Genomic DNA, 20,666 nt, shown 5'->3' with positions numbered 1-20,666 from the left:
ATCGTCCTTTTTGAAAGCCATGTTGGTTTGTGGCAAAGCCTCCAGCACGATCGATGTCGTTGCGAAGTCTTCTTTGTATGAGCTTCTCGAGCAGTTTTCCAGTAATGTCCAGCATGCAGAGTGGTCTAAACGACGAAGGTGTTATGGGGGTTCCCTTACCTTTGTCGAAGAGAACCAATCTTTGCTGCTTCCAAGTCGTTGGAAACGTGCCGGTTGCTAGGTATGCGTTGTAAGCGTTCAGTAGTATATCTAGGTATTTCAGGACTACAATCTTGATCACCGATATCGGGATACTATCAGGGCCAGATGTTTTTCCTGTCTTGAGAGTCTTAGCCGCGTCCTGTAGTTCCCTAGTTGTGAAAGGTGTTACGCTGTTTTTCATATGATGTCTTCTTTCCCTTGGTTGGTGTTTGGGAAACAGCTCCGCTACGATGCTGCTCATTAAAGCACGTGGTTTCGGCGCTTCTGGTAAAGCCTTTCCAAGTCATTTGACAACAATTTGGTAGGCTTTACCCCAGATGTCTTTGTCATGGTCGTTACAGATCTCTTGCCACAATTTCGCTTTGCTTGCTTTGATAGCCCGGTTTAGATTCTTTTTGGCCTGCTTGTACTCGCTCGAATGTAGATCTTGATTCGGGGAGCGTTTCGCAGCTCTCGTTGCTAGCCGACGTAGCTCGTGACATTTTTTTCGGAGTTCTGCTATGTCTGGTGACCACCAGTACGCTGGCCTGTGAAAACCCCGGTTTTTCAGTCGTGGCATACAGACGTCGCACGAGGCAGCAATTTCTTTCATCGTATTTAGTACTGTTTTTTCAGTCTCGCTGCGGGTGTTTGGAATCGGGTTGTTTTACAGAATAGACCAGCTTTGTGTGAGTGACTTTCGCAGTATCTGTACATCAAGTTTCCTGGCGTTCCACTTCCGCTTAGAAAGGTCGCGTTGTGAAACCGGAGCTGATGCCAGTCCAACGTTGAATGTCACAAATTGGTGATCACTGCCACTGTATTCTTCGGATACAGTCCAGTTTTCGATCATGTTGGCAATCCTTGGAGTCGCCAACGAAATGTCGAGGATGGATTCTTGGTACCCCGGTCTTAGATGTTGTTGACGGTAACGTTCTTTGTGTTTACAATCCAAATTGCTGCCGTACCAGTTTCGTCTGTGAACCATGCTCTATCTTGAAGGTTTAGATATTGTTCGCAGATGAAGCAAACGTCGATCTTCTTTTCAAAGATTCGCTGGCGAAGTAAGTTCTGCGCCAATGCACATCTATTCGGGTTTCCTTGAAGTATGTGCGTCATTTCTGCCTTCTCGTACCTTCGGCAAGTGCGGTGTGGAATGCCTTACAAGTCCCGGAGCCAGAAATATGACATAAGCCATCTGGAGCATCTTTGTCCGGTTCACAGAAAAAGCATTTTGGCTTCTCCGTGCAGTATACGGACTTGTGGTTTTCTACGCCGCATTTATAGCAACACTTGCTTCTGTCAGGTCCCGTACAGTTACACGTTTGGTGCCCAAAACCAAGGAATTTAAAGTATCGGGTTACTTCCGCAACTGGATGTATGCGGCAGTTAACCCATTCGATCTTTAAAAGGACTTTGACAAGGACTTTGATCGCGCTGGCCTCGTCTATTTCGCAGAAGGCTACTCGATTGCCTCGTGGTGTGGATTTTGTCAGATTTACCCGTTTGATCTCCAGGCTGTTAGTGAATTCACGTTTAAGTGCTTCACGGACGTCGCTCTCGGTAGAGATTCCATCCGTCAAGGATCTCTATCGTTGTTTTTGGTGTGAGCGTTCTGACTGTACCGATGTTAGCCGTTGCTATTTTTATCGCAGCCGTAAAAGCAGCTGTGTCTTCAGTCTTGCGACCCATTTCTAGAAGAACGCCCCTGCGCTTCGTTTGTTTGATAGACTTTATGTCTACTCCAGTCTCTGTCGGCTTAACCTTGGCCTTGATTTCCTTGAGGAGATCGGCGTACGTTCGCCCTTTAGCTGGCTGGACATGCACAGCCTTTGTTCTTGTCTTCTTCCTCCTCGGTTTCTTTGAGCCACCCTTACTTAGCTAGTTTTGGGCTTCAGTAGATTGTGCCGCTGGCTCCTGTTCTCTTTCCTTCTTTTTCATTTGCCAAGTTACTTTGGTCCAAGTATTATCTCGGGTTGTCTTTTGTGTGTGTGTGTGTGTGTGTGTGTGTGTTTGTGTGTGTGTGCGCACGTGTGCGTGTGTGTGTGTGTGTGTGTGTTTGTGTGTGTGTGCGCACGTGTGCGTGTGTGTGTGTGTGTGTGTGAACCTCTCATAACTTTTGAACGGTTCGACTGATTTCTTCGTGGTTGGCGCCAGTCAAATGGGCTTGACCAAACAGATTTTGAACACAATTTGGACCGATTTGAACCAGTAGATTTTCAGAAATCTCAAAAAAACTGTGTAAAAAAATTTTTCAAATGTCTTTTTTTGAAATAACTTTTAAACGGCTTTACCGATAGATTCTAATAATCAATCAGCTCTTAATATTAAAAATCAGCAAGCCTCTTTCGACCGTAAGACTTAAAATCCAAAATTGCATCAACAATCAGTCGAAATGTAATTTGTTCACGAACATGGATCGACTATGGTTTCAATTAAGATTTTCTCATTTTCATTGATTATATTTTCTGCTCAAGGCGGTGACAGAAAAATTATGTGAAAAGACGAAATCTATTGAAAATTTCAATTACTTAAGCTGAATTACATAATACTTTAAACTTGATAGAGCCTTAATCTGACTATCTTTACAGGGTATGAAAGATGTTGCTTCGACTAAAAACAAGGAGCGAGACTTGAGTGATTATAAAACAGAATCTTTGAAGTAAGTAGCAAAAGTAATTAAAAATCATGAAATTTGAATTCTTTTCAACAATTTCAATTCTTTCGTTTGTATTTTCAATTAAGGTTATGGAATTGACGTACACAAATGAATTTTCTATAAATTTATTATTTTGATTCAGGCCTAAAAGATGGGATGAAAGTTTAGAAAAACCATCATTAGACTATTCAGAAATATTTGACGAAGATGCAGGTCAAGTACCAGGACTGTCAGTTTGGGAAATCGAAAACTTTTTACCAAACCAAATCGAAGAAGTTGCTCATGGAAAATTTTACGAAGGAGACTGTTACATAATTTTAAAAACAATTTTAGATGAAAGTGGCTCTTTGATGTGGTCAATTTTTTTTTGGATTGGTGAGAAAGCTACAGTGAGTAACAAATTTTTGAATATATCACTACATTGAATTTTTTTCGCTGGCGTTTATAATTTAACATTGAAAAAATATTATTATTACTTTTGTGCATTTGATAATAAAAAATGGTATCACATAACTTATTAACTATCGGGTGGTTGGGGAAAAGAAGGATTACATTTTTTTAAGTTTTACGTTTTACCTGCTGACATTAAAAACATCTAACCAATTGAATTCATATTTTTTGTTTACTTATAATTTGTAAATCACTTGAGAGCGGCTCTTCCTGAGTCGAAATTTTCTTTATTCGAAACCTGTTTCAACCTAGTTAACCTAAATTTAAGGCGTACAGAGTAAAATAGGCACAACGGAATACAAAATCTTGTTGAAACTAAAATCTTAGCTTTCTAGCGCCTACTTACGTTTGTTTTCAGACTAGGTAGTTTGACACGTGACTCGACACAAGAACAAAATCTCTCTAGAATCTGACCATATAGATGGAATATTCCACGCCAAATTGAACAACATTTTGCTTTTGAGTCTTCGATTTCTTCATAATTTTTCTTGTAATACTTTCAATTGAAAGAGGCCTTCTTAATTCCTAAAAAATTTTTTTTGTCCAGTAGTTTTTGCGACATCGATTGTTGAAAAATAAAAAAATTTGGAAAACGGTTGACCCTGCAGGCCATCCCTGGAACTTCCCGCTGAGTACGAGCTTATAACATTCAAGAAATTTTATCTATTCTGGTTTTGACCTCTTAAAAATCACAACTTTGCTATTTTTTTCGAGCTCTCCGAGCTCGAGAAGCTACTGATTGCGGGAAACATACTTTTCTGAAAATTTTGATATTTTCCAACAGATCGATCGTTTTTAGAAGTTTTCGAACGTACGCCGTAGTTTCTCCAAATATATAGATGGATTATTTATTACCTACCGATGCGAACAACTTGTACTCCTACTATGCGCGCGCGCGCACGTGTGTGTGTGTGTGTGTGTGTGTGTGTGTGTGTAAGCCTTTTATAAGCCTTTTATAACGTTTGAACGCTTTGAAAAAATCGAACAATCTTGACGGATTAAACAGGTTTCCCTAAATTTAGATTTTCAATATTATTTTAACCGATTCGCACCGGTAGATTGTGACCAATCTCAAGAATAAAATTTTTAAAAAATGTTTTTTCGGAATAAGTTTTGAACAGATGTAACGATCAATTTCAAAATCTAATCAGCTCTCCAACATGGAAGATGATCTTGACTGCTGCAAAACCGCTCAAAAATTTAGATCATTATTGATGTTATGAGTTAACTATTAGTGCATTAAAAACTGGATCGAATACCGCCGAGTTTAAAACCATGTTTTTGATCTCGACGAGCATTACAGCAGATACTTGCAATGCTAAGAATTTCATCGATTTTTAAAACAGTTCTGGATTTTTAAAATAAAAAAGCTATTCCTTTTCAAAATTCGTAACAATTACCTATGGATTGCTTAACATTGCCAAAGTGTTATCTGCGTTGAGGTTGAAGTCAGTCATGTAAAATACGTTGGATTTGAAAGCCACGTCTGCGCATAAAAGCTCTCCTGGTGTAAGGTTATTATCACGACAGTTAACTACTATCGCTTGTAGGCTGACGTAATTCATGATTGATTGAGCATTATGCCATTGCATGATAATTGTCGGGTAGATGCAATATTCCAGGGGACAATACAGTTAGGGTTTATCACACTTTAAGGAGTCTTCTATGGTCTTATGAATCATTTTATAACAATGTCAGGAGCTTAAATGGAACAGTATTTTTCATTACTAATTTCCAATGTTACTATTGATGTAATTTTCTGTAATAAACTGTAACAAGGTAAAATTACCCTGAGTCGATATATCATCAGATATCGATAATTTTACGACGCAGGACTGGCGCGTAGAGATGCGAGCGGTTCCATCATTGACATTTTTTTTGGTCATCGGACGGTCACAGGACCGTCACATGACCGTTTGTTAAATGATGGACCGAGCAAGCGAAAATGCTGCCATCTAGTGAATTACTAAGAACTTAAAGCAAAATAACAGTTTGTTATTGCGAGTGAATTTTGGAGTAATATAAGTATGGTAAATAATTTTTTTAATAAATATTTAATGATAAATTTTGTGTCATACCTTATTTTATGCAACAGTTTAAATAATTGAAATTAATACGAATATTCTCTAAAAGATACAAAATACTATTTAATTAAAAAAAAAGATATCGTTATTAACTTTGAATATGAAGCTATATGAAATCTTAAAGATAAATATGTAATAATAACTATTGAATAAAGAAACTTTTGTGACAATAATAATATGATTCATGTCATTTTATATTTATTGCGTCATTTAATGGTTGAAAGTCATTTTAAATTAAAAGACAATTTTAAAATGCTACATGAAAAAATTATTTTTATTCGACTTTAAAATGATTACCTGTATAAGTTAAAACTGAAATATATCAGTAAACTTCGGTAATACAATGATTGATTTATTTTATAGTTTTCATTTGAGAATAAATTAAAATTAAAAATTTTTGTCACAAGCGCTTATATAGATGCAAATGACCAAATTCATGACGGTTTTTTATGTGACCGTAAATTTTGCATCAATTTTCAAAAAATGCTTCATTAAAAAATTCTGTCAAAAACGTCTATATAAATGCAAATGACTAAATTTGTGACCGTTTGAAACGTGACGGTCATTCCAGCATTACAGAAATTTTTTAAGATTATGTGACGGTCACAGGACAGTCTTATGACCGTGTCCTGACCAAAAATAAAAATGTCATTCCGCATCTCTACTGGCGCGTCTCGATCTTCGGGCCTAAGGAAAGAGTAGGAGGGGGTAGTTTGGGGTTATTATAGGTGAGCCATGCATTGTGACAGGGAGAAGTAGTGTAACCGCCAGACGGAGTGCCACAGAAATCAAGAGGGACCGATCCCTGGAGTAGTTACCTATCGACAGAAGCCAATAACATCTAGGACTTAAATCTCAAATAGTGAGTTAGATCGTCGTTTATTCATCAAGGTATTGAATATATTACTCTGTGGGCTAGGAGTGGACCGCGGTTTATACTCGGTTTACTTCTCCTCTGATTAATTCTTCATTAATTATTTAATTGGTAATAATTCAATAATTGCTAATTCATTAATTTTTATTTGTAGTCAGTGTTGAGTGGCACTCAAGGGGATTTTTACCCGAGGATCACTCAGAGACCTTGTGGTGTAAATTTTCGTGAGAATTTATTTGATAAAAATTAATTTACTAGATTATTTGTTAACAATTTTTAAACATCTGAAAATCGGTTTTACTTGTACATATTTTATTTAACAATTTAATAAAATAAAACCGAATAGTAAATTCTTCGAGAAAATTCCATTGTCTTCTCACGAACTCCAGTACAGCGTCGGTTAAATTTTACAACGTAGTTAATCCGTACCCGAGGTCAAAATTACTACGCACTAACGAATAATTGGCGTCCATTTTGAGCGCGCAAATTCTTGTCGATTATTTTACTCGATAATTTACTATGAACAATTGAATTATTATTATTAATATTATTTATTGCAAGAGTATTATTTATGAACATTATTGAGAATTTATTTATTGAGATTTGGCGCATTTAAGACTGAGTTACCCGTAGATATTCTTTTGGCAATTAATTTTTACATTGAGATAAATTATTAAATAATTATTTATTTAACCGGGAATTCTACGTGGTTATTTTGTATATATTGAACTTACGTTCTGAAACTTATTTTTGATAATTTAATTTCATCATTTTGATAAAATTCTTAAAATTTATTTACCAGCGTGGATATTAAGTCCGGGAACAATTAGTTAGAATTATTTGATGAAATTTAATAATAATTTATTTAAAATTTTAATATTAAAATTGCGAGTTGATTTGGAATAAATTTATGCGTCAAATTTTAGTTCAGATTTTTGGGAATTAAATTATTAGTTGTGGAAATATTTTGTAATTTAATTGCTAGCTAATGACTGATGTTTTAAGTCGAGAATTTAATTTGTCATAATTTTCTTGAATTTAATTTTGTTAATAATTTTTAAATAAAGTAAAGTAAAGTAAAATCAGTGTGTAAGTGTGTACTGTGTATGTGTGTGAGCTGCAGGCAGTCTCAGTTTACATTGCGCTTACTAGGCTGAGGCTTCTGTAGCTGTGGGTGTTAATAAACGATCTCTACTTATCGATGAATCTCTGGGTAGAGTAATTTGTCCAGTTTTGGGTTTCGGTTAAGTTGATTGTAAGATTTTGCCGCGCGTGTACGCCAGGAGGGTCACGTGCTAGACAACAAATCCAACGAGGGTACGTCGGGAGGAGCTCGTTTAAAATATTTCACTTGGAACCCTTTCGCATCGTCGCCCCGGTTGGGAGGTGACAAAGACTAAGTTAGAACCGTTGTATTGATGCCGGAAAAAAATATAACGAGAATTATTATTATTATTGTAAAGTAGTTGTAGTGTGAGTGTGTGAGTGATTACTTTGTTAAAATTTGTTGTTAATAAATGTTGGCCATATATTGTTAATTAAAAATGTATATATTTCACAGCACCTTCCTCCACTCTTTCTACCCTAAGATAAGCTCTGTGCTCTGGACCAGTTTCAGGAACCGTGAGAAAAATCCTGGTGGCGCTCTTTTTGTTTATTAATTTAGCTTTCGAATTTTGTTGTTTTATTATTTTATTTAAATTTAAATTAAGGGGCCAATTGAGCGGTATCAATCCCGTTACAAAACAGTCCATACACTTGAAGTAACTTTCCTTACTTTTAAATGATCCATGTATAAAATCTCATTTTTTAAATAGCTTCATATAAAATTCTCAATAATTATCTTGATTGTTTATGATTCATTTCTCTAGTCAACTCAAATTATTTTGAGTTGTTTTAAATTGATTTTAATTATTTTTCTTAATAAAGGTTATTAAATATCTTATTGCGATTATTGAAGAATTTATTACTTCTGTTATGTTTACAGCTCGATAAACGAGCGTGTGCTGCGATCCATGCAGTTAATTTACGGAATTTCCTTGGAGCTCAATGTCGCACAATTCGGGAAGAGCAAGGAGATGAATCAGATGATTTCTTACTCTTATTTAATTCAGATATTACGTATATTGAAGGTGGCAGAACATCATCAGGGTTTTACACAGTTGATGATACAGTAAGTATTTAATCTTCAGTTTTAATATTTAAATTGATCGAGTAAAAATCAATTTTTTTTTCCTAAGCCTATTATCTCTCGCTTATATCAAGTACACTTGATTGGTGCATCGATCCATTTAGAACCAGTTTTAATCAACCCAGATAGTTTAAATTCAAACTTCGTTTTCATTTTCGATACTTACCGAAAAATATATTTATGGTATGGAAAAAATGCAAAAAATACATTGAAATCAAAATCTAGATTAATGGCTGAAAAAATCAATAAAAATGAAAAACGATTTCAAGCTGAAATTGTGACTGAGATTATGGGCATGGAATCAAATGAGTTCTGTTCATGCTTAGGAGTAGATAAATCTAATTTAGTGATAAAGGTAAAAATGATAGTTTAATCACAGATAATAAATTTTTAAATGTTTTTACTGACGATAAAAATCGGACTTTTAGAATCATGATGAAGCAGATTTTAAAATATCAATTCCTCGTTTATATCAAGTACGACTTGGGATGGGTTATTTAGAACTTCCGCAAGTAGAAGTTTCACGAAGCAAATTAACCCCCGATCATTTAAATAGCAAAAATGTATACATTGTGGACTGTTATTCCGATGTTTTCGTTTGGTAAGTAATTATTCATAAGTTTTACTACTCTTCACGAATAATTGATTTTTAAAAATTACAATGCTGGAATAGAGGTGATGTATAAACTCACAAAAAGTCCCACGCCCAACGAGACAGTTTAAAAATTTTTATCCTTGATTTCTCCAATTTATCCATTGTTAAGGGATTAGGGGTAGTCAGAGACACGAAAAAATGAGAATTTTCAGTAATTTTTTTTTGCCAATAAATCATTTCATTTTACAAAATTAATAATATGGCATCATTACACAATGTTTTGACTTGAAGTATGGAAAATTTGAAGAAAAAAAATTTATAATTTCCAAAGTTATAGCTGTTTGTGTTGACCCAGCAAAAAAAAATGTCCTTGCGGTGATCATCATAAGTCTTTGAAGATTCATCTAAAATCAATCGGACAGAAAAAATTAGTTTCATAAATAGATAATCTTGTGCGTGATCGAAGAATTTTTTTTCAAAAATTTCGATTTTTTATGAACAATTAACTGTTGATTTTTCCCCGAAAATCTAGAAAAAAATTTCCTGAGGCCGTCATTTTGTTAGTTTTTGAAAAAAAAAAAGCTTCGATCAGGCCCAAGATTATCTATTTATTAAACTAATTTTTTCCGATTGATTTTGTCCGATTGATTTTAGATGAATCTTCAAGGACTTATAATGATCACCGCAAGGACCTTTTTTTTTTTTTTGGTGGGTCAACACAAACAGCTATAACTTTGGAAATGATAAATTTTTTTTCTTCAAATTTTCGTTACTTCAAGTCAAAACATTGTGTAATGATGCTATATTATTACTTTTGTAAAATAAAATGATTTAATGGCAAAAAAAAATTACTGAAAATTCTCATTTTTTCGCGTCTCTGACTACCCCTAACCCCTTAAGTAGGGTAAATGTACTAGTGGTTGACCGATTAAGGATTTTTGACATCTTAATTGATCGTAATTTAATTATTATATGTTAAAAGAAAATAACTCAAAGTTTATTTAAATTTTAAATGTTTAAGTTTTTGATATGAGATATTATTTATTTGAATTATTAATAAAATTACATATAAATTCACATTTAAATGCAGGTAAGATAAAAATAACAGTAGCTGACCGGTTTCACCCAGTAAATTGACCGGAATGTTCCAGTAGTTGACTGATTATTTATTATTATTGCTTTACTTGTACACCTTTCGGTCTTTTACAAGGCTGATTCCTCTTTTTTCTTCCTAGCTCTACGCATTTTGTATCTCTCATATTGGACTCCAGCACGTCCCACTCGACCATTCTACAGTATTGTAACTTCATTTTTAATTTTTGCGGCTGTGGACCGACTTGTGCTTTCTGTACCGCATTTACCTTGAACCTCGCCTCTCAGGCTGTTGGAACAGAATCGAGGGAAAACCACAGAGAAAACCCATGATAGTAGAGTCGGAGCTGGGCTAAGTCTACAGTGATTGATAAGAAATTCTTCTTTATCGGCCACTGGAGCATTAGGCCCCTCTCCTAGTGTACAGAGATCCCTCGTGCTAGCCAACCCTGTAGAGATGTACACTGGTCACGTGACGAGTAATTTTACAGACTTTTTACCGTCACAAAACGGTTTTGTGACCGATAGTGTTATGACGAGACGGTCACAAACTATCGCCATCTAGTGGAATTAACTTCAATCATAAATAATAATGGACCCCGATAAAAAAAAAGTATTGAGACAAAGAAAGAAGTATTGAAAAGTATTAGTTTTCTAATCAATCTAATACTTTTCAATACTTTTTTCTTTGTCTCAATACTTTTTTTTATTCAGGGTATTTTAGCGGTTATGTAGAGTTTATTTTGTCCTTGTCAACTCAAAATTTATGCACGCAGCTATGTGAATCAACTAGAGAGATTAGAGTTTTATGAAATTAAATTAATATTTATTTAAATATTATACGTAAATAAATAATTAAAATTATTTTTTTATTAAACCTAACAACTAAGATGTTATGATAATAAAAATATCCTCAGAAAAAAATATTATTATTTGTTAATTTCAAGCAAAGTTTTAAATAATAAAATTATTTAAATTTCGTTATTCATCCATTAACAAATTATACTCATTCTAATTGACATTTTATTTTTTATCAAATCTCTTATTATCTTTCAGATAAATACTTCCCAAATAATTAAGTAATTTTTGTAAAAAAAACTGTCACGGAACGTCTACGTAGTTGTATTTGACGGTAACAATTGTGACCGGGCTTGTGACAGTCATTTGCGCAACAAACGTGTCGAAAAAGAATTTGTGATGTCACTTACCGTCACAAAACGATATTTATGACGGTCTCGTCACATAAAATCAAAATACCGGTAAATGCACATCTCTACAACCCTAACTAGAGTGGTCATCCATCCAAATCGTTACTTTACTGGGTGATCACTCAAGTCAGACGTGTGCTGCCCGGCTATCGCTGTCACTTTCAGAGGCTAGCAACGTAACGCACATATTTTTTTTTTTTAATTATAATCACTCAAAAATATTGGTGCGTGCCGGGATCGAACCCGGGTCCCACTCTTTCGAAAAGCAGGCACCAAGCCGATCAGGCTACTGCCAGCCCCTTAGTTGACTGATTATAGAGACTGTTTAATGTATAATGTTTTTATACTTATTTATTTAAATTAGATTTGTATTATAAGTAAACACAATTCCTTTAGTTTAGAACAGAACTAACAATAATAAAAACGTAACAGATTAGTAAATTAAACTTAGATTCAATAATGACAAGGGCAAAACATTTTGTTGAGGTACATGCATGCAATTATTATTAAAAATAATGGCTATTGTTTAAAATAAATCATTAAATACTGTGAATTTATGTCTATTATTTCCAATTTCAACAAAAAAATTCATATTTAAATTTATTGCAAACGTAAACTTGACTTAGCAACCATCTTATTTGAAACACATTAAACACTAGGTATAAATACTTCTTTATTACTATTAATTTAAAAATTGTAAATTATTTTGAATAACAACATTCATGTAAACATTAAATTATCACTTAAACATATTTATAATTTTATTTTATATAAGTTAGAAACTTACAACTGTGCATGCGGTTGTTATGTCCGAATTAATTATAAATAAATAACTAATGGTGAGTGGGCCTGAAGGAGGCTCGGACAAATTTTAGATAGATTTTCTCTTGTAGATAAGCTACAAGAGTTTTATGTTTATGAGAATCACTCGAACGCTCCCTGGTAACTAGGGTTTCCCGACAACGAAATGAGAGGGAAGTCGATTTCAAATGCTGAACTTACGGTCGTCCTTTATGGTTTTTATTATTGATTTTGGATCGATTGGGCGGGTGGCAGATCCTGGATTGGCTTCTCTTCTTCCTCTCGTGGCTGAAGTTGATGTAATGGAACAAACTCAGGAACTTATTTTTAGAAGTGATGTACACCACGATATTCGGGTTTTTAGTGTTTATTTGATTATTGGCTCTATAAGGCAAAATGCACTCAATTCACAATGATTCACTTACGAACTATTCACTTATAACTATGTTTTATGATTAACAATGTTTAGTTATGAGTTCGAGACCGGAGTGACGACTCCGGCAGACACTTAAATCCGCCGTTAATTAAATAATGAAACGAAAAGGTTATAATTTAGATAAGACTTATCACTACGGATAACGGGGCTCTCGATATAGCTCGAAGAGCACACTGGCGCGGTTCGTAGAAGATATAATTTAAGAATCGAATTGAAATGAATATAGAATTTGTGTAAGCGACCTAGTGCTTTACACTGCCTCGTACGTAACGCGGTACAACGACACACACGAGTTCTACGAGGATACCTTACCTCGTATTCTTGAATAAAGGATTGAACAAGTGACCCGCGGTGTTTCGTGGTTTTATACACCCGGGTCGCGACTTTTGGAAGGGAATCAAATTTTGTTATTGGTCTAAAATTGCAAATTTGACAGAACGTGGACACAGTGTGCTCAAGGCGTGATCGAGGTGTTGTCCGAGTGATTGTCCTTCAAAATGCAAGCGCTGCACTTTTCGTCGTGAAGGCAGAGGCCCTGTATTATATCGGGCAACGCCGGATTATTTTAAAAAATAGCGGGTTCCAATAGATGACCGAAGTCATTTATTGATGTTACAATGGTGTTTTTATTGTACCAGTGTCTGACCGGTGGTTAAATTGGTATTCATTTGATTATTTTTGTAAAAACTTATTAAAAGATTTGTCAGGAAACTATCAAAGACTACTTCAGAACTTAATTTAACAAGATTAACCTAATAGGAACTTTTTGTTAACTAAAGCATATACTCACCTCTCGGATACTCTACTATAGTAACTGACCGATTTTCAGTGTTCCCAGAAACTTTTGCTTATCTGATTGATACAGTGCCATAAAATTATCAGGTTTTCTAAAAAATTATCGTACGCACTTAAAAAAAATCTGGAAAACGGTTGACCCTAAAAGCCATCCCTGCAACTTTCCGCTAATTCCATAAATAAGCTCTTAAAATTGCACTTATGACGTTTTTGGGCTCTTCGAGCTCAAAAATATAATCTACATGTTATTTTGAGGTCTTTGAGCTCATATAGTAAGCTGTTCTAAGCTTTTGAGCTCTTCGAGCTTAAAAGTCTGATAGAAGTTAAATGGAACAGTATATTTTCAATTTTCAAACGGCAATAATTTCTGAATGAATAAATCGATTCTCACACGGTTGGCAGTATTCCACACAGTTTTCCAGAATCTATAATATACTTTTAAATACAAACTGATCAAACCGAAAATCTTAGAGAAATTTCAAAAATTCACTTTCCGAATTTTTTCGACAACGATAACTTACGAACCAATGAACCGATTTTTACGTACTTGGTAGCGATCGACGTGGTTTTTCTAATAATTAAGGCTATAATAATTATTTTGTTTTATCAAAAACAATCCAAAAAGAAATGTCAAAGTTATGTAAAAAAAACACTTTTTTCGAAATTTTTCGTTTTTCATAACTCTCGAACGAGAAGAATATGTGGTGAGGCTTTCGCCTACCTCCGAAAAGGCCGATTCATGGGCTTAAAAGAGCTATACTCGCACGTATATTTGTCCTACTTCCACCATAGTGAAAACACAGCCAAGATCGCGGACAAGGAAAAACCTCTGCTCTCTTGTATTCATACAGTCATTGAGCAGCAGCAAGAAATGCGTATAATTGTAAGTGTGTGCAACTCTCATCGACTCCTCTGGCAATTCTTCTTCTGTGGGCACATCGAGATGTACCCACAGACAATAAACAGTAACCAGCGGGGACCACAGGGAGGCGGAGTCGATAGAAGACCATGTTGTTTGTGTAGTGTGTTGTGTGTAAAATATGACTCTACGTGTAAGTGTTTGCGTGTGTGGAGTGCCCGGGCACTTGTGTAGTTTGTGGTCATTTTCCCTATCTTATTCTACGGCAGACATCCAAAACTTTATACTGTCCTCACAATTGTGTGGAGCATATCGCTTGTGCCTAGGCACTCCGACTCTACCTAGGTGGATGTCTGTTGAGTCTCGTCCCTAGTCGCGTTTTCTTTAGCTAGTTGGGTTCGGAGTTTGCAACACATTACTACTTTACTGAAACCTTTTAAAAGCTTGAAGTTACTTTGGGATGTGGCAATCGCACGCGCAACGCTCGCCCACTCCGCGTTCCCACTCCATGTCCTTGAGCACCTCACGTTGAGGCTCGTACTCATGGCATTCGAGCATTAAGTGCTCCACGTTGTCGACCCTTTCTCCTACCCCATTTTTCCTACACTCGTCGTAGAATTTACTATCCGTATGTTCGTACTTGAATTGGTATTCTCTAAAGCAACCGTGACCGGTTAGGATCTGGGTCAGCCAGAAGTTAGGACTGATCCATTTACTTGTTAGGCGCTCTGCAACGTCTGGGAAGAAGACTTTAGTTCCGCGGCCGTTCTCTGATGTGTCCCATTGTTCTTGCCACCGACGTATGGTTTCAGTTCTTAGGGTTACAAGACGATCCTCCACATTTGGCTGCACGGTGACGTTTCCAAGGGTAGCCTGTTTGCCGATACGAAGGTTGTACCGCGCGCACCGTTCGTCTATTACGAGCTGAATGGGCACTGCACCCGTGACTACGCATATTCCGTCAAGCGACACTGTCCTGTAGGCAGTAGTTATTGTTATTAGCGCCTGACGCTGTAGCGCCCGAAGGTGTTTCCAGTCCTCCATATCGCAACGATCACTCCAAGCCGCCACCGCATAGGTGACGATAGGCATAAAGAAACCCCTGTATATGGTGGACATTGCCGAGTAACGCAATCCCCATTCCGCTCGCGCAATACGTCGCATGCGCCCGAATACCTTACTTAGTTTCGCGCGCCTTGTTTTAATATGACTTTTCACTTTAAGGCCCTCATCGAAGTGTACCCCTAACTATCTAACGCTGGTCTTGAATTTAATTTTTGAGTCTCCTATCATTATTTTTGGCAGTTTGTTATCGTACTTGGGCTTTCTCTGTCATCCTTTTGCTTCATAGGGGTACGGGATCTTTTTGTCCTTACGTGGACCGCGATGCACAAATTCGTTCTTGAGGAAGATGGCTTCAGTCTTCGACTTTGACAGTTCGAGCTTTGCGGAACAGCACCATTCCAGTATCATATCTACTACTACTTGACTATTACGCTCTATTTCATTTCTTGAAGAGCCCTCTACTAAGACGAGCAAATCGTCAGCAAGTGGAACAAATTTATTCCCGTGTTCTGTCAGTTCGAGTTTCTTGAGGAGATCGTCGAACATGATGTTCCAAACAATGGTCCTAGCACTGATACTTGCGGGCACCCTCGCGTCGGTGTTTTCGATTCACTACCAAAACCCCATGACAGCGCGACCGATCTGTCCTCAAAGTAATTACAAATTACCGCGTAAATATTGCTAGGGCAGCCTCTGGCCTTGAGGTCCTCGAGTACTAACGGCCACCACACGCTGTCAAAAGCGCCAGAGGTATCGAAGAGAAGTCCGACTACCAGTCTCTTCTCTGAGGAGTCTACAAATCGGCGCATCTCCACAATTGCATCTTCCGTCGACTTTTTGGCTGTGAAACCAAACTGTCGGCTCGAAATGTTCCCCTCTGCCAAGACTGTGGCAGTAAGTCGCTCTTTGATGAGCTTCTTGAACACCTTACCTAAACCCGAAAGGAGGCAAATTGGTCGATAAGATTTAGGGTCATTTGCGTTTTTGTCGGTGCTTTTAACTAACATTATGATTGCCCCCTTCTTCCACTCTTTTGGGTATGATTTTACATGGGTTTTCTTATGTGTTATCGCGGCTTCGCAAGCTTCTAAAATTGATTTGCCAAGCGCAGAGGCATACCTTTCCACGTCCTCAACCGATTCCACTCCAAGGCTCTCAAGGTTTGTGCATGCGCACGAGAAAAGGGTTTCGTCAAACTTTTCCCAATTAGTCAACGTTAAGTTAAACCTCTTGGGGTCCGCCTGTACGCCATCCTTCTCCCCCGATTTAGTCCCTAGAGTGATCTCGATCGGATAGTGGTCAGTATTCTGCACCCAACTCCTCTTAATGGACCAGCTATGAATGCTACTTGCGAGTTTAGGCGTGACGAGTGTCACATCGATATACGAACTCCCGTTTGTTGATTCAAATGTCGGGCCCTCTCTCGCGTCGTTGATTATCTCTAACTCATGTGCGTCAATAAATTGCTCTAACTTTTCGCCACGCGCGTCGTCAGTCTCGGATCCCCATCTCTCGGATTACGCGTTCGCGTCCATTGATATTAATACCCGTTTCCCTCTCAGTGCTCGGACCACCCTCTCTAAGTGCTTCAAATGCGTGTCTATTTCGTCTTTATACTGGAAATATGCCGAGACTACAAAGAACGATGTGTCAGGTCCCATGATCTGAGCAAATACGCAGTGAGTTGTACTAAGCTGTGAAAGAACCAGCAATTTATATTTAGGATTTGTTAAGCAAATGGTCACATATGGCCTGGACCTGGTTTCGGCAGCAACTTGTATGCCGCAACCGAACCCAGGTATTTTGAAACTATTATTACGGTGTGCTGCGTATGGCTCTTGTAGAAGGAGAACATCAATACGTTTCTCCTCCCACAACTGACTCGCCTCCAGAGTCCCAGCTCTGTCGTTTCGCAAATTCGCCTGTAAAACTCGAAAACCTTCGACCCTCATTCCCCGGATCGCGTGCGGAGACTTTTGATTTGACCTAACGCCGGCGCGAGCCCATCTAAGTTTTCCGAGTTCGCGGACCCTCTGAGGGTGTTTTTAGTCGTCCCTAGGCATCTTCGCCGGTCGATGCTTCGCGAGCAAGATTCGGAAACCCCCCTTCAAATGCCTACTTGCATTTACCTCTTCTAAATTCAATCGCGTGAGTTTAACTAAACAGGGTCGCGTAGCTAGAGGCATTAGCTGTTTTATCCGTATTGCTTTCGCGGTCTTACACGATCGCGATCGCGATCCCGAATCCGCGGGCCGGCGATGAACGGGAACGTCAGATAGCAGCTCGTTCGGAGAAACGTGGTTGGCTATTCTGGCGCTCCGTCGAACGGTCGGAAGAGTTAGTTGAGAAAAAGTATACATGAGGAACCCACGAGTAGGTCGGAAATAACAGACACAGGGTGTAACAGAGCCGCCATGTCCCAACCGGGTGATCGTGTTTAACCAAACCAAGGGTTGCCGGCCACATGGCGCCGCTACGTTAGTGACAGGATTTGCAACCCTCCTGCCATACAAGTCCTCACCACGTTAATCAAGCTTGGCTTTTAGGTCTTTTAGCTGAAAATAAAAGTAACCTCTCACGTCACCTTGGGTATAAACCCTCGGAAACCGGGGCAATAAGCTGCATCCCTCTCACTCGGCCAACGGCAATATACAGACACAGGAATTGCGCGAAGAACTCGGCAGCTTGCGCATACCACGTCCACCGCACACGACCTCCGGCCCTTATCTTTGAAGAAAAAGACTCACAGATTAAGTGCTGCATAAAACCCTCGGCAAGAGTGAGAGGGCCGACTCACAACGAACGGGACATATGCCCACTATGGTGCTCGTGGTCGTATTAACTGTGATTGCGGTATGCCACATAAGAGTCATTCAAGCAAGCAAGCGCAGTAGATATCCCACTGGTGCAAAACTATCGACCCATGACACGCAGAGCACAATATGTAAATGAAGTAGGACCGTCACCCAAGTCTGGGGCCCTTACAGGTTGTATAACTCTCGAACGAATCAACCGATTTTGACGGGACTGGTGGCAATCGACGTGGTGTTTTAAACTTAAGAGCTGATTAGTTTTTGGGATTGATCGGTAAAGCCGTTTAGAAGTTATTAAAAAAAAAAAACGATTTTTTGAAAATTTTATTTTTTAGATTTCTCAAAATCTAGCGAACCGAATCGATTCAAATTTTCACGAAATTTGATGGCAATGATACTCTTAACGTTTTCTGTTTTCTTCTGGTGTTCCTCTTGTTAGCATCGAGCCCAAATCTAACATTATGTTAACATTCTAATTTACTCGATACCTACCCTTCATTTCATTTAAGTCTTAATAAAATCGTTTTCCTTGTTCTTCGCTGTAGTCTTCAAGATTTTCAGGAAAGTGGTTGACGTGAGAATCTATGAAATCTAGTTTGAAGTTTATTAAGCGACCTAAAAAAAGGAACCCACTGCGTAGGTCATTTGAACATAAAAAAATTAGGAAAACGGTAGACCCTAAAGGCCATCCCTCCAACTTCCCGCTACCTCCATATCTAAGTTCTCAACAATTCACTTATTTTTTAAGCTCTTCGAGCTCAAAAATATAATTTTCGTGTAATTTTGAGCTCTCCGAGCTCAAATAAATAGCTGTTCTGTGCTTTTGAGCTCTTCGAGCTTAAAAGGCGAATGATGTTATATAGAACACTATTTTTTGAATTTTCAAACCGCAATAACTTTTGAATGAATTAACTGATTTTCTCGCGATTTACGGCATTCAACGCAATTTTCTGAGTTCTTTTAAAAATCTTTAAGCGAAAACTGGTCAGACTAAAACTTTCATAAACATTCTGAAAAAAACATTTTTTTCGACAACGATATCTCACGAACAAATCAGCCGATTTTGACCGGGCTGGTGGCAATCGACGTGGTTTTTCGAGGTTAAGAGCTGATTAGTTTTTGGAGTTGATCGGTTCAGCCGTTTAGGAGATATTTCAAAAAAAACAAGCTGAAAGTCGGAGAACAAGAAATCACATCGCAACCATATATCCGATATCTGGGAGTGATGCTTGATGCCTGATTCAACTTTAAGCAGCAAGTCGAACACGTGAGTGCAAAAGCATCAGCAGTGGTAGCTAGCTTAGCACGACTGATGCCAAACGTCGGAGGCCCAAAGCAGAGCAGAAGACTACTGCTATCATCTGTAGTCACATCAATGCTCACTTACGGAATATCTATCTGGGCGGACGCACTAGAGAAGCAAGAATCATGGAGAAAAGCTGGACCAGTCTACCGTCTGAGTGCCTTAAGAGTAGCGAGCGCCTTCCGCACAATATCTATGGAAGCAGTGTGTGTCATTTCCGGAACTTTGCCTCTCAGAGTCTTAGCTGAGGAAAGACGGATCCTTTATCAACGAAAGAAGTCAACCACACTAAGCGCTGAGGAGCTTAGAACAGAAGAACGGCAGAAGAGCATAAGTCGATGGCAACTACAGTGGGATGCCACAGTGAAGGGTAGGTGGACGCATCGTCTCATATCAAGGATCAACGTTTGGCTAAACCGGAGTCACGGTGAGGTCAACTATTATCTTACGCAAATGTTATCAGGACACGGCTGTTTCCGAGCGTATCTCCACCGCTTTAAGCATGATAATTCCCCAGAGTGCCCGTCCTGCCCAGGAGTCAATGAAGATGCAGAGCACCTCTTCTTTGAGTGGCCACGTTTTTATCCACAGCGAGATGAGCTGGAAAATATCCTGAAGAGGAAAATCCAACCAGAGACAATAGTAGAAGCAATGCTGTCATCAGAAGCTGCCTGGAACGCCACAAACACGTTTGTCACGGGAGTCCTCTCAGACCTGCGGTCCATAGAAAGAAGAAGAGCGAATGACGCCAATTAGAAGGAGGAAAGAATAACACCTTAGCCACCAGAAGAAAGAGCAGTAGCTAGATCCTCCCCTCACGAAGTAATGCCTGACGGCGGTTTCCATGAGGGATTAGGGGAAAGAGAAAAAGGGGTTTAGGGTTTAGTGGGTAGGGGCGCCAGCGTCGAGTTTTAGTATGACACTGCGTCGAGTCACCACATATCCAGGCCAAACAGCTATGCCTAGAATCCGTAAAAAGGATTCCCCCCCCTTAAAAAAAAAAAAAAAAAAAAACAGACACACACACACGCGCACATACACACACACACGCACACACACACACACACATACAGACATAGTGACTACATCGCGGGTGTAGTCAGAGAAGCTTCCTATGACCTTAAAACGTCGAGATCTGATGAAAACTCGATTTTTGCAAAATACTCACTCGATCTTTCAGATCAAACACACATTTGATCCTCTCGGATCAAAATTCTCAGATCTTCTCGGATCATCATTAACAGGTCGACGGTTAACCTTA

General features: G+C 38.2%; 2 protein-coding genes across 2 annotated transcripts in view; both read left to right on the top strand.

Moving 5' to 3' along the window:
- Window positions 1–20,666, top strand: part of LOC123273473 (calcium/calmodulin-dependent 3',5'-cyclic nucleotide phosphodiesterase 1-like) — a gene marked incomplete at its 5' end in the record, with an annotated part of 344,764 nt that overhangs the window by 223,228 nt on the left and 100,870 nt on the right. The window lies entirely within an intron of this gene.
- Window positions 2,772–20,666, top strand: part of LOC123271347 (protein flightless-1) — a gene marked incomplete at its 5' end in the record, with an annotated part of 29,806 nt that continues 11,911 nt past the window's right edge. The window contains 5 exon segments of the mRNA XM_044737646.1: window positions 2,772–2,842; window positions 2,982–3,228; window positions 8,235–8,420; window positions 8,488–8,793; window positions 8,867–9,039. Of these exon segments, the coding sequence (XP_044593581.1) occupies window positions 2,772–2,842; window positions 2,982–3,228; window positions 8,235–8,420; window positions 8,488–8,793; window positions 8,867–9,039 (983 nt within the window).

This window comes from Cotesia glomerata, linkage group LG1 (genome assembly GCF_020080835.1).
Source record: "Cotesia glomerata isolate CgM1 linkage group LG1, MPM_Cglom_v2.3, whole genome shotgun sequence".
NCBI classification, from domain to species: domain Eukaryota; kingdom Metazoa; phylum Arthropoda; class Insecta; order Hymenoptera; family Braconidae; genus Cotesia; species Cotesia glomerata.
This window is presented reverse-complemented; position numbering and strand designations above follow the sequence as displayed.